This window comes from Cucurbita pepo, chromosome 5 (genome assembly GCF_057944985.1).
Source record: "Cucurbita pepo subsp. pepo isolate OVF chromosome 5, ASM5794498v1, whole genome shotgun sequence".
Lineage (NCBI taxonomy): Eukaryota > Viridiplantae > Streptophyta > Magnoliopsida > Cucurbitales > Cucurbitaceae > Cucurbita > Cucurbita pepo.
In genome coordinates, this window is record NC_141802.1 from 4,741,440 (window position 1) to 4,756,122 (window position 14,683).

Consider the following 14,683-nt stretch of genomic DNA (forward strand, 5'->3'; position numbering starts at 1 on the left):
TTCTTTGTGGGCAGGCCCGTTTGATGTATACCTCAACAAGAATTTCTTCGAAAGACTAAATTAAAAATTTAAGGACCTAATTAATTAATTTGTTTTTATATATGAAATTATTATTAAAACTAATTATTTTGAATAAATATGGATACTAGAGCTACATACACCATACTTTGACCGTTCACATTGACAACTATTTAATTTTACGATATTTAAATATTAAAATAACTCAATGAATTATTTTATATTTTAGGTAGGAGACCATCCATAATTTAAATCCATGACTTCATAGGGGTATTTTTTAAAACTAAGGGCACATGTTAGTAGGTCCTATATTGATGATTTTTTTTTTCTTTTAAATTATTAAAATAAAAAAAATAAATATAATCCCACCCACATGAAAATCTGCCACCATCCTACCCCACATCCCCCCAAAGTCCAAAGATGCAATACGCCGTCGTTTTCGTATTTTGTAACTAAACAAAAGCATGGGTCTTTCAAATAATTGGAATGAAATAGTAGTCATTGTCTAATTTTAATTATTTCCATTTAAAAATAGAAATAAATAAATAAATAAAGCCACTTTTTTTTTTCTTACTTTAAATATGGCCCTAGAATCTTAGTATCATCATGATTAAATGATCTTATACACAGCCAAATCATCCAATACTTGATGGGTCCAATAATATAATTAAAGTGTAATCAGGCACTTAACTTGGCTGATATGTCACCATATATATATATATATATATATATATATATATATATATATATATATATATTGAAATTATAAAAAATTGAGTAGTTAATTAAAAATATAAGAAAATTAGATATTTGATTATATCCATTACCACATTATAAACAGAGAAATTAAAAAAAGAAACTATATAATATTACATTTGATGTGAATATATTCCTTCCCCCCTTCCACTAGCTACCTAGCTTCTTGCTTTTTGTCTACCTACCATCTACCAATATATATATTTATATATATTTATATATATATATATTTATAGTTCATTTCTGGACTAAGATTCTCCCTCTCTAAACCAAACAATTTATAATTTTTTTTGGATTTGGATTTTTAATATACTAAATTACTCCAACCCGTTGTTTGGATCGAAAACCAGCTTTGACTTAGTGTTGACCATGATCTCGGAGGCGGACCAGAGACGGGCGGCTGCCGTTGGGCTAGCGGCGAGCTTCGACGGCGAGGCTTCGTTGCAGTCTGAAAAATACTTCCCGGTGACGTGGATTAACCTCGGGCTCGTCGCCACGTAGCATGTCGTTGCCGCCGCCTGTCCAAGAAGAGCATCAGGCGGCCGGTGTCAGTTTTAATCTTCTTTTTCTGTTTTCTTTTTTTTATTTTCTTTTTAATTATCCAGAGGTTTTGAATTGTTTACCTGAGGGATTGTCTTCAACAGCTTGGAAGCCATAAAGAACACCAAATCTGCATTTTTATTTATTTATTTAATATTGAATTAACCGAAAAGAAAAATAAAATAAAATAAAATTCATACCAGTTATAAAACCTTCACGATCTCTGGTGAGTCGAGTTCTTACAATTCCGGGATGAACGCAGTTCACACTAACATTAGCTTCCATTTGCTAAATCAAAAAAAAAAGAATTAAATAAATAAATAAACCAAAAAAAATGAAGAAGAGGTAATAAATAATATTAGAATGTAAAGAACCTTCAATCTGCGAGCGAGTTCGTGCGTGTGAAGAACGTTGGCAAGCTTGGAGAGCGCGTACGCACGTGTGGCATCGTAGTTCCTGCTGGGAATCCACCCACATTAACTGTATTACAATTATTAATACACAAAGTCAAACCCCCCCCCCCCCCCCCCCCCTATTGATTGAAGAAACTCACCTTTTGTTCCGGCTTATCTGGCCCAGATATTTAATCATGTCGCCGGAAAACCACCCGTGAATACTCGACGACACGTTCACTATCCGCCCTTCAACCCCCGTCGCTTTCGCCGTCTCCGCCATCGTATTCACCAACAGTTTCGTCAACAGAAAATGACCTGAATAAAATAATAATAATATAAATAAACTTCAAAATACATAATATTTATATATTTTTAAAATTACCCAAATAATTAGTGGCGAAGGTCATTTCGATCCCGTCCTCGGAAATTGCGTGGTCATGCGAGAATTTGCCAGCGTTATTTCTAAAATTAAAAAAAGAAATTAAAATGAATAACGGCGTTATGGTTAAGAGAATAATTAGAGTGATGAAAGAAAAGGGAAATTTACATAAGGAGGTTTAGAGGAAGGTTAAGAGATTGAAATTGATGAACAAAGTTTGTAACGGAAGAAAGAGAGCTCAAATCAAGTGGCATAACGATGATTTGGGAATCGGAGCATTCGGAGAGGATCCGCGCCTTGGTTTCCTCGGCGGCTTTGAGGTTCCGGGAGGGGAGGATGAGACGAACCCCACGTTTGGCTAGAACCCGAGCCGTCTCAGCTCCAATACCAGACGTGGCGCCTGAAAATAAATAAATAAATAAATAAATAAATAAATAAATAAATAAATAAATAAAAGGGTGAGACGGAAAGAAGAGAGGAGAGTAATACCGGTGATGATGGCGGTGAGGGAAGGGAGGGGGAGAGGAGAGGAGGCGGTGACTTGTTCGGCGGTGGATTTGGAGCCGAAGCCGGAGGGGCCGGGGGAGCCGGCGAGGTAGTAGAAAGAATCGAGCATTTGGAGGGAATGGAGGAGAGTGTCAGAAATGGCAGGCCACGCCGGGGTTCATGTGTCAACTTCAGAAGGCAGAGGAATTGAAAAAGAGAGAGAGAGAGAGAGAGAGAGAAGGGTTTGTTAATAAGGGAAGCCGGGGGATAGGGTTTGGACTGCAATTTATAAAGCCCCATGAGAGAGAGAGAGAGAGAGAGAGAGAGAGGGTGGATAACATATTTGTCATTTCAGAACGCCTTTGTTTCCTTTATTCAAATGGGTAATTGGGAGCTTCCATTCATTTATTACTATTTCTTTTTTTTTCTTTTTTCTTTTTCTTTCTCGGCTACTTTTTACTAATTTCCCTTCACTTTTTTCTCATTAAATTAAAATAACATAAAATCTAGACAAAAAAAATAATAATTTCTTTTAAATTATTAATATATATATATATAGAAAAGAAAAAAAAAAAAAAAAAATATATATATATATATATATATATATATATATATATATATATATATATATATAGAAAAGAAAAAAAGTTTCATACGCAAACGTTTTGGGTTCATAGCTTTTAGTTGGATGTGGAATTGGAATTAGAAAAGGTGACAGATGGCCATTCCCTTTTCCACTTTTTTTATTTTTTTATTTTTATATTCAAAAAATGCGTGTAGCTTTAATTTAGGTTGGGTATATGTAGGTTGCAACGACGACGTTTTGGAGGTAAAAATTTTCTATAAACCATAATAACCAAATTCATAATTTTACCATTAAAAATTAGAAAATAAAAAATTAAGGGTAAAATATATATAAGTTTTGAAAGTTTGTATATTTCTTGGTCGAGATAATTTTCTTTTTAAAGATATATAATTAAATTTTTTATGAAAATCTTAAAGAAATCATACATATTAAGGACTAAGTACATGTAAGTACAAAAGAAATATAGATATTTAAAGAAATTAGTAGAGTAACAATAGTTTCACGTAAATTTAAAAAAATGAAAAAAGGAAAATAAATGGAATGATTGAGAATTATGAGGCGTTGATTGGTTAGGGAGGAGTCGGCGATTAATTTAAAAGGGTTGAAAAAGTCGTTGAGTGACACGTTGGGAGGAGAGAGAAGGAGTGCACGTGAGGGGTTGTTCGGATCGGCTGGAAGGGTCAATTCCACGGCCTCGATTCCGTAAGACTGATACGGGGAGAAGGAAAATGCCAGCTGGCTAATCATTAATCGTCGAAAAGGCATCTTTTAAATTTTAGTTATTTTCTTTTTTTGTTGTATTATTGTTATTATTATTATTATTATTATTATTATTATTATTATTATTATTATTATTATTATTATTATTATTATTATTATCCAACAGATCAAGACTCCAATCACATGGTTTGAAATTAATTGAACTGAACTAGTTGTCATCCCCATAAATAAATTAAATTAAAATTTCTTATTTGGCAAATTACGAAGTTTCTTTCGCTCTTCAATACACACATGGTTGGATTCATGGAATTCCTTAAAATGTCTGGTTTTATTCAACGAATCTCTTATAACAGTTCAGTTAAATTTAACCATGATTATATCAACATTTTATTATAAATAATCATGTAAACTATAATTAATGTCTTTACTTTTTCATAATAAACATGGATTGTAATCATAATCAAAATTCATGGTAATAAAACGCCTTAGTCTAGTTCTAAAATTTATAATATTATAATATAATATCGGGAACAAAATCACATTGCATGATTTTGTATAAAGGTGGTGAAATCACGGGACGAAAATGTTAGTTTGATCCTTGTTTTTGTTCTTACAATATGACAAAAAAATTACTAAAAATCATGCATAAAAGAAAAAAATATGATATTGAATTTACCTAATCTCGATATTGATATGATCAAAAGTTACAAATAAGAACAAAAAAAAAAAAATAATGGCAATCTATCACATCTTGATATCAATTTAACTCATATTGATAGCCAAAAATCAAAGGTAAAAACCAAAAATGCCAATTTTGGATCTAGATCTCAATGTTAATATTAACATAGATATATTTTTCATTAAATCACAAACAAAACCATAACTTAGTGTATTTATCCGTTTGACGAAACATTGACCGAAAGTATTCTTATTATTATATATATCAAAATAAAATAAAAAATACTTGAGTTAATAACGTATTTATTTGTAATTTAAGAATTTAAAATTAAGCATATGGTAGGAAAGATATTAGATTTATAACCCTTTTGATTTAGATGTATTATTGAATGAAGAAAGAAAAATTGTATAAATTGAAAAATAAGTCGCAATGAATTATTAATTGCAACATGTCACGTGGGCAGGCATGTGTCACAACCCTAGTCACCTTCATTCATCTTTTCACTTTAGTAAGCTTCACATGATATAATCCAAAATTGGGAAGGTGTTTTCTGTAATTATATAATCTTTTTATACTATTTTCCAAAATACTAAATTTTCCACAAAGATTAAGAAATACGATAAATATATAGATAAAGCCATGTTTAATTTACTTGGAAGTATTAAAAAATGAAAAAAAAAAAAAAAAAAAGATATTGTTATTATTAGTTTTATACATTTTAATCAAGGATTTTGTTTTTGGTAGAAAGAAAGGTAATTAAATTATTTAAATTTGATGGTGAGCTAAAAGTTAGAATTAAAAAAATAAAAAAAAAAGCAAAAAAGAAAAAATTCGAGCTTTTTGGAGCACTTACCACACAAACCCGTGGCCTAAGGAGGGGACCCTGTGACATCATATTCTCTACTCCACAACCCCCATTATCTTATTCCCCCTAGTGCTTTGATATAATTACCCGCTCTTCATCACATTTTCATACAACCTTATTCGCCTTAATGCCATCTTTGTGTCCGGTGTTATGGTCATACATATTCAAGGCGTGTTGTCTGTGATCACATGTCAGATGTTTCGGTCATGTTTGTCCAGGACGTATGGTCCATGACCGCATGCTCGTTCCAAATCTATTTTAAATAAACCTTTATTATTTCATGTTGTGTCAGTACGGGATTGTATGGTCATTCACCAAAATCATGTTTACACCCGATAGAACTAAAATGTCCCAAAATTTACTATTAGGGGATATGATGAGTTGTTACTACTTCATACTTGAATTATATATTATCAAATCCGTTGTTGTCGTCTAATTGCTTCTAGTTCATAACATTATTTTTTTCTTCAAATTGTTTTCAACATATTTTCTCATTCACGGTTTCTAAAATATTTCTCTCAAATGTGACCCGAGTCTCAAGCATACATCAATGTTGTCTGCAAAGTCCGAATTTCTCATAACTGATTTATTCGTTACGTTAGAAGGAATGTCACACAATCATTGTCCTGCTACCACACAAATGCGATTATGACACCCGACATCACAAATTCTAAAGCTTTCTTCCTCCTTCCTTAGCTAACTTAACCGTGTGTCTGTGTGGCAAACTTCACACCTATGTTCAAAGTTTTTCTTATTTTGCAGGTCGCCTTTATCTCCTAAAACAAAATTTACTATAGTCGTCACGTAAAGATAATATGCATTATGTTCTCCGAAAAAAGAGTGAGTTAATAGACATGTAAATTGAGTATTTTGTATTCTTTTAATAAAATTACGTGAGTAGATCTTCCTAATATGATCATTAAATAGTTTGTATAGACAAGTCTAAGTGAATAGCCTATAATAAGAATAATCAGCGAATCACATATATGTATATACATGTTCCTATGATAAACCATAATTTATAAATTGATATATTATATATATGTTATGAAGATATTTATTGAGGGTATTAATATTTGAATATAGTGACATTTAATTTTTGAAAAAAAAAGGTTAGAATAGAAGGTAATGGTGGTGGGGCAACATAATTAACATAATTAAGAATTAACGCAACAAAATAGCACCAAGAAAGAGGACAAAAGGGAGCATTATGATTAGTTGATTAGTTAATTAATTAATTAAGGATGTTAATTTGCATAGTAATCGAGGATAAGCCCATTAATACAAAGAAATCTGGTAATAAAGCAAAATCAAATCGAAGTATGAAGAAATAAATAAAACATTTTTAATGTTAAAAAAGGACATAAATATGTAAATTGAAAAGGAAATTCCAACTCCACCACATTAAAAAAATATGTAAATTGGATTGTGATTTGTGTCCAAGATATGGATACAGCCCATGAAATCCTAATCTTGGATTTTGTGTGTCTTTTTGCTTAATCCATCATTAATCCCTAATTATTTGGGTGTTTAATTGCCCAACTATCTTTCACTAATCTAAATTTAATCCAACCTAATCTAGGCGAGGACAGTGATTAATAACATACCTATTAATAAATAAATAAATGTGTGACATTTACACCATGTTCCATGGATGATTTATTATTCAACATTATACTTTTAACTATATTATATATCATATACTAATGGTTAGGTTTAAACCCTATTTTGTCTATATATATATATACTTTTTTGTCTTTCTCCCTTTTCTAAATTTTTCAATCATATATTATATTTTAGTACATAAATGAATCGATACCATATTTGAATAAGAGTAGTCTTAAGGTGCACCTTTGTAACGACCCAGATCCACCACTAGCAGATATGGTTCTCTTTGTACTTTCCCTTTTGGGCTTCCCCTCAATGTTTTAAAACGCGTCTGCTAGGGGAAGGTTACCACACCCTTATAAATGATGGTTTGTTCTCCTCCCCAACCAATGTGGAACATCACAACCTTCCTTTTCGGTGGCTCAATCATAGAAACAAGATTCAAACCTATGGTCAACTTGTCTTTGACTTGTTGGATTGGGTAGTCGGATTGTAACAATCCCACTACATCAGGACCCTTTCGACTCGACCGAGAGGGAGAGACAATAGAATTGTGAGACTCAGCTAGATGTTGGTTCATCCTACTACGAAGATCCTGTACCTTACAACCTAGCCTAAAAGACTTTATAACTAACGTGTTTTGCTTGGAGCAATTCGTGTTTGTTTCTTATTTATTTATGCGTTGAAATCTTTTACAATCCGACTGATGTGATATGAAAATAAACTATCCGATTTGTGATTTGTTTCCACTAACCCTCTTTTCGTAACCAAAACATATTTAATAAACGATACCCACTTATTCGAATATAATAACGTGGAAGGAAGCTTAGGTTATATAATATAAATACACAATATGTTAGGAATACATAAAAGAAAGGTTCAATAATTCAATAATTGGCAGTAAGTAGACGTTTGATGTGGGGAAGGCTAGGAATCTTTGAAGGGTCCCTCCCCCTTAAAATTAGGGTTTTTGGGGCCTAATTTTTCAATCCTCTTTTGCTCTTAAATTATTGGATCCCAATCCTCCCATGCATCTTCTTTCATATCACCAATCAATATCTTTAAACCAAAGTTTTCTTTTTTCCACTTTTAATTATTTGGTTCGTAAATAATAATGTTGTCAAATGTCAAATGTCAAATGTTTTTTTAAAAGTTTAATAATTTGATGGCAATGGAAGAAGATGTGAATACAAACAAAACAGATTGTCCCATTGGAGTCTCTTAATTCATTGCTAATTTCTTCTAAACATATTATTTTAATTCATAATACAAAATTCGTGATATATTAATTATAGTTTATAAAGTTTATTAATTTTTTTAGGTCAGTTTAAGTATAATTCAACTAATTTTTTTAAAAAAATATATGTTTTAGGTGGAGGGTTTTTAAGTAATAAAACAATAAAATAAAAACGAAAAATAATTATTTATTAGAATAAAGTAGATTTTGAATTAAATTGTAATTTATAAATTGAATCAAAATATTGGTATTTTAGTTTTAAAAGAGAGATTAAATAGAAAAGAGCATTGGAATAATTTATTTGATGAAAGTTGTTTTAATTGGTATGGATATTGACACAAATGGATTAAGTTGGAAGAACCTGACTCCACCACCTTTGGAACCTTTATTATTGCTCTTATTATTATTATTATTATTATTATTATCCAAAAGTTCTTTACATATTAAATTAAATGTTATTTTTGTCTATTGAGTGCTACACCAAATCTTAATCTCAATCTTTTAGAAAATCTATAATCATAATGCAAATTTTAATAAATTTATGTAGAACCCAATTGATAATTTTTTTTTTTCAAATTTAAAAAATATATGCTTTGGCACAGTTTAAATTTAAGTTAAAAAAAAATCAGTGGAATGTATTAATAAATTTATTAAGATATTTGTATTATGGATGAATTCTTATTTCGAAAAAATGAAGAATGAACCGTATAAATACCTTATATTACAAAACTAATCTTCGGATCAAATTGAGTCATACAAACACTTGGGTTAGGAACGACTAAAATCTTCATCACTAAAAATATCATCATAATAAGGTTTAAAGCTCGATTTTTAAGATTTTTTTTTTTTTTTTTTTTTTAATGTAAAAAGTTACATTTTTAGGAGCCTAACTACTAGCTTAATTAAATTATTTGGAGGATTAAATTTTTTAAAATTATAAAATTTCAATGTTTGAATAGATGAACAGAAATTAAATTCTCGCCACCAAAATTTTTTAGTGGATAGAAAAATCTAAATTTGAGATGTGAAATTGGCACAACTTTTGTCAATAAGGCCCAAGAAGAGAAAAGGATAAAAAGTTGTTGGTGGATCATTGGGTCAGCCCATTGAGCCCAAAACTTTAATGGGCTTGTTACAGGTTGAGGCCCAAAACGTTAATATTATTGTTTGAGCCTCAAAGTGGACCCAATTTCTAGAAGCTAAGCTCATAAATCAATTTATGGTCTAATGAGTTCGGCCTGTCGAGTTGACACATTAAATTGGGCCTCTAAATTATGTTTTTTAATTGTCGAACACGAATTTTAATAGGAATTTTTCGGATTGCATTTTTAATTAAAATTTATTGAGTAAATTTTATTGGTCTTTATTAAATAATTTATTTAGTTCAAAATATAGGAAGAATAGATAATAGGATGTTATAATATTAATACGAAATTCATGAAAATTCGGAAGAATAAGACCTTTCGATCTAAGATCAAGAGTAAATAAAACTCGATTTTAAACTCGTTATTCAAATTACTCTACAAAAATCTAAAAATTGATATTAGAGCCAAATTTTAGTACTACAACGATAGTAATAGAGATTTAAACTTCATAAAAAAGCATAAACAAATATATTAGAAAGACATTACATTCATTTTGATGTCGTGTGAATTATATAATAGGAATCTAATATAATATTTACTACCTAAACTTTACATTAACATGGAGGCTCGTCGAACCACGGGGCTCCTCTCTCTAATTTTCTACCCATCTTTCAAAATCACCTTCAAACTCTTCAATGAATCTATGGCCAAAAGTAGTTTAGTCATGTGGGTCATCGTAAAAGTCAAGTTAGGCAATTCCAAAGTCACTCCCAAACATGTACACGGCTGTCTAGTCAATTAGCAGTCAATATTTTGATCTTCGGGCCATCCAAACTCTTCAAGGAAAGCCAAGACAACTCCATTTGACCATCCAAAACCAGTCTACACTCAAACATAGGAACCAAAAGGAAACAGATCAGCAGAGGAACACTTTTCATTTCTTAATGATTCAAATGAGTGGAAGAGAGAAATGCAATGCAAGTTGATGAGTGATGTACCTGAGGGACATATTCACCTCCTGCGCCAAAGTCTCCACACTTTTGGACATCATATTTCTCATGCATATACCCTGTTTTCTTGTAAGCCACATAGTTGGTTCGAAGCCATCTCACGGCCATATCCTCAGCCAATACCCTTGCTTCTTTCAACTCCGATCTCGCCAGTCCCTCGATGATCATGTGCTGAATTGGCGCCCAACCATTCGGGAAATCCCTTTTGTTGTGTACAGATATGAAAGGTTTGAGTGATATGAAAGGTTTGAGTGATATGAAAGGTTTGAGTGTTGTGTATGTAAAACAAACAGTTCCTAAAGATTCAGTACTACTAACCATTGTTCTCCTGAATTAATAGTAGAAGTTGCAATCCCGGCATTGCATAGCAAGCCTGACTTCCGTAAGCTTTTCAACACTTTCTTCATCTGTATGCTGTCTGTTCATACAAAAACAAGCATACCATTCCTAACCTTAGCCTTCAGAGAAACTTAGCTGAAAAAATGCTTATGATAAAGAGGGAATTAGCTACAAACCGTTGTAGAACGATTCGATCCAGAGCGGAATGAAGTTCGAAGCATATATGTTCTTGTTCTGGCTCCGAGCATCCCATGCATGAACACCCTGAAAGCTCCAAAAGTTTCAATCAACATAACTGCTAAAAGAAGAGTATCAAAAGCTTAGAAAGTTTTCAGAAATTATATACATATATATATATATACCTTGTGAGAGCCATTATCAAGCCAGTAATCAAGCCATTGTCCCTTCTCTGAGTTCCAGAAAATAGAGTTGATTGTCTTCTTTCTGACTAGTGAAGCCTCCAAAAATTTATAAGCAAGGCAGAAATCTCCAACAGCTCTTGCCAAATTGGAGATGTCAAGTTCCATCTGAATTCAGAGAAAACATTAGTTGTGCTAATGGTGATATGAAGAACGTCGAGGTTTTCGAAGAACTCGTTCAAGCCATACCTTGAGTATGAATACATTGAGATCAACTGGCAAGATTGAAGTTGTAGCCAATGTTGATAAGTCCGTGTGATCCCTTCAAGAAGTAAACTCAAAAGCGTTTAAAAACTTCATTGCTGTAATGCTATAAAAATGTCTCAAAACTTAATAAACTCTTAGCTCTGCAGATATTCCAGATCACAATGGTTATACCTCATCCATCTTGAACTGAAATCCCAACCAGATTCGGCAGCCGATGCGAGTTCACGGTATAGACGCTGCTTGTCGTAGTTATTCACAAACTTTGAGGCAAGTTTCTCATCCTGTCAAGAATAAATCATGAAGTCAAACACAAGGTAAGTTCATATTATGGAGGTAGGTAACTAAGATCCAAGAGGAAAACACACCAGCAGAGAAGATTCAGGCCTGGGTTCATTCCACATTGCATAATATCTAGACAAAGAATGATTTCCACCAGGAGCCTTCCGGACAGTAACAGAATGGAATCCTAAAACCAATAGAGAACACTAAATTACAAACTTACTAAAACTAAGGAAATCGATACAGCTATAATGATCGAGTAAGACGCATCGGTATCTCGTCGTACCTGAATTCCAGAACATATGCTCTTTGATCAAAGCTGGGAGGGAATTCCTCACGAACTCTAAATCACCTGTTCTAAGGTATATGTCATAAACCATGGAACTCAAGAGAGGAGGCTGACTGCAAAATGTAATCCAGGGTTGGATAATCAGTTTCCAAAACTACTAAATTTTCACACAATTCTTCACAGGGATTGATCAGTTAATTTACCTTCTGTTAGTGTAATAAGCTCTAGCACCATTCAAAACATGGCCAAACTCATCAATCATTGAAATGAGATTGATAACAATTCCCTTGGCAGTATCATACATTTTACTAGCTAACAATCCTCTGCACAAAATGAAATAAAAACAAATGAGGGAACAATCCCACCCAGTTTTGTCATCATTCAAGAAAATATAATATACAAAATTTTCAGTTTCTTAATGGGAAATTTTCAAACTGCATTTCCCAAATTTCACAGTGGAATATTTCACAGAAACCAGTTGAACGGCCTGAGGATTGTTTCTTAACAAAGTGACAAAAGGGGGAAACAGAATCCAAGAAAAGGGGCCGGCAAAGATAAGAACAATGTGAAGAAAAAAGTGAGTTTATAAAAGGCCAAATTCAATCAGGAACAGTTTTCTTGGAAAAGTACAAGTCAAGTTAAAACGCTGGAGATTAAAATAAAATCGTTGAAAAAGCAGAAAGAAATCGAGACAAAACTGTAGCCATCACAATACCTGATAATCCAATAGGAATCCCAATAGTAAACTTCCCGGAATCTGGCTCCGGGAATGATACAGGGCATCGGCAACGGCAGCAGAGTATGGGCATCGGGGCGATGAATGATATCATCGGAGACTTTCCGACTAAGATTCTTCCAGTAATTATGAATCTCCAAAGCCCAAGCTCTAACCTCCGCATTCTCCACCTTCGGCAAAAACCCTTGAGGCCGAGGGACAAAATCCACCGGGTCGGAGTACACCATATCGGTTCCAGCACTATCGAAATACTCGCTAATAAACGACTTCAAATCCTCAACCGGGACAGAGCCATTGGAGGATCGTGAAAGGGCATCAAAAGCCCTCTCAGTGGAATTCAAATCAAATTTAAGCGACAAATCGACGTAATATTTAAGATCGAAATCAAGTTTACCAAAGGAATTGAGCGCCACAACCTGAAGACGCTCGAGAAACTTGACGAGATTGTTGACCGGAATAACCGGACCCCTATAGGCCAAGCGAGGAGAGTAAACTTCGTGCAAAGGCATGGGGGCGGCGGGAGGAAGCAATGGTACAACGACGAGGAAAAAGAGAAAAAGAGTTAATGAACAATGAACGGGCGGAGTAAGAAGGGGTTGAAAGAAAGCCATATTTATGGAGGAAGAAAACTGGGGGAGGTGATGACAGAGTGCGGACTAGGAGAGAGAAAAAAGAAAGTACAGAGGAGAGAGAGAGAGAGAGAGAGAGAGGGATTTGTGGCGAAGAAGAAGGTGATGACGAGGATTGATGGGAAAATTATCAGAGAAGAATGAATCGAGAATCGAGATGGAAATTTCGTTTTTATGATCTTGGAAAGAAGCTATGAATAGTGTCCAATGGATTAGGCCAATTAACAAATGGATATCAATTTCTTTCTCTCTCTCCGCCTGTTGATATCAAAATTTGGTACCAAACACAACGGGCGGCGCGCGGCCTGTTGGGTTTAACCAATGTTTTCTGGACTTCAATTCCTATTTTGCTATCTTGTTCAAACCTTTTCAATATTCCCTTTTTTTTTTTATTAATTTAATTAAAAATAACTCAATAAATAAATAAAATAAAAGTTTTTAAAATATGGTATTTGAAAAAAGAAACGCGGAGAAAGCAAGTGGATTGTCACGGCGTCGTTTATGGGTCAGAAATTGAAACTGAAAGCTTTACGGTTATGACCTTTTAAGATCAAATAAATTATATATATTTTTTATATTTTAAAATAAAAAATAAAAAATATTATGCCAACTCATACACTTCCATAATTATGATAAAATCACCTTTATGTTTATTTTTAATTTATGTCGGTTTCTTTATCATTTTTAGCTTAAAATTGAATGAAACAAAAACGGTTTTGTTTTTTAGTGAAAATAGTGAAAATAGTGTTTTTTTTTATAAAGTAATTATGAAAATATGAACAAAAATGATAAATAATTGCTTTTTTTTTTTTTTTAATTAAAAATTCTTGTGGGTATTAAATTTTATATGAAAGTCATAACTGTCCAAATAAATAGTAAAAATCAAAACAAGTTAGGCGGAGATTCCAATTTTCACGCGTTAAATAATTGCTTTTTCTTTTCTTTCTTTTTTCTTTTTTTATTACTTCTATTTTTTTTTTTTTAATTTATTTTCTTTCCTCTAAATTGTTCATTAATGAATCTAATTAACAAAACAAAAAATAAATTTGTTCCTTGGTTCGAGAACTAAAAAGACTGAGCTAAGGGAAGTCCTATGAGTCACCGAAACCCCCAGGTTCCAGATCTAGGAGTCAACTTTTCTTTAATGTCTTCGTGTACTATTCACTTCCCCGCTAGTCTATATCTACAGTTGACGCAACTCCGTATTGAACAAGATAATAGCTCATTTCCTAGAGCGCTTGAGTCCAATTTGCACTCTTGCCCATCCAATACTATTTCCATCAGCCAGGTGGTGGGAGCGAGAAGTTTGGGATCCATCCCTTGTCTCCGACCGAAAGATAGAGCAGTAAAGCTGGCACAACTAGCTTTTACAAATAATCAATAAATTAAAAAACTTTACTAAATGCATTTAAAAATTATTA

General features: G+C 32.7%; 2 protein-coding genes across 3 annotated transcripts; both read right to left on the reverse strand.

The window, feature by feature from the left end:
* Positions 1 to 803: 803 nt before the first annotated feature.
* LOC111796013 (short-chain dehydrogenase TIC 32 A, chloroplastic) lies at positions 804 to 2,838 on the reverse strand. Of its 2 annotated transcripts, none has more exons than XM_087123734.1 (8): positions 2,578 to 2,838; positions 2,257 to 2,488; positions 2,092 to 2,171; positions 1,868 to 2,024; positions 1,689 to 1,773; positions 1,515 to 1,602; positions 1,398 to 1,444; positions 804 to 1,292 (listed from the first exon to the last, which is right to left on the reverse strand). In XM_087123734.1, exons 1-8 carry the CDS (start codon positions 2,702 to 2,704, stop codon positions 1,092 to 1,094), a joined length of 1,017 nt encoding a protein of 338 aa, XP_086979860.1. In that variant the 5' UTR covers positions 2,705 to 2,838; the 3' UTR covers positions 804 to 1,091. The 2 variants fall into 2 exon arrangements, with proteins under 2 accessions (XP_086979860.1, XP_086979861.1); XM_087123735.1 differs by having other exon boundaries at positions 1,689 to 1,770; positions 2,578 to 2,837.
* Positions 2,839 to 9,859: 7,021 nt separating this feature from the next.
* On the reverse strand, positions 9,860 to 13,528 carry TRE1 (trehalase 1). Its single transcript, XM_023678639.2, has 11 exons — positions 12,613 to 13,528; positions 12,101 to 12,220; positions 11,895 to 12,010; positions 11,695 to 11,795; positions 11,501 to 11,610; positions 11,312 to 11,384; positions 11,066 to 11,230; positions 10,880 to 10,967; positions 10,683 to 10,782; positions 10,353 to 10,566; positions 9,860 to 10,236 (listed from the first exon to the last, which is right to left on the reverse strand). The coding sequence occupies exons 1-11, from the start codon at positions 13,242 to 13,244 to the stop codon at positions 10,153 to 10,155; spliced, it is 1,803 nt and encodes a 600-aa protein (XP_023534407.2). The 5' UTR covers positions 13,245 to 13,528; the 3' UTR covers positions 9,860 to 10,152.
* Positions 13,529 to 14,683: the final 1,155 nt, after the last annotated feature.

Coding starts and splice junctions, on each gene's coding strand:
- LOC111796013 (XM_087123734.1), bottom strand. CDS start 2,704: ATGCTCGATTCTTTCTACTACCTCGCCGGCTCCCCCGGCCCCTCCGGC. Junction 1,774..1,867: donor CAGATAAGCCGGAACAAAAG/GTGAGTTTCTTC, acceptor GTGGATTCCCAG/CAGGAACTACGATGCCACAC. Junction 1,445..1,514: donor TCGTGAAGGTTTTATAACTG/GTATGAATTTTA, acceptor ATAAAAATGCAG/ATTTGGTGTTCTTTATGGCT.
- TRE1 (XM_023678639.2), bottom strand. CDS start 13,244: ATGGCTTTCTTTCAACCCCTTCTTACTCCGCCCGTTCATTGTTCATTA. Junction 11,385..11,500: donor TTCAGTTCAAGATGGATGAG/GTATAACCATTG, acceptor TACTTCTTGAAG/GGATCACACGGACTTATCAA. Junction 11,231..11,311: donor TCAATGTATTCATACTCAAG/GTATGGCTTGAA, acceptor CTCTGAATTCAG/ATGGAACTTGACATCTCCAA.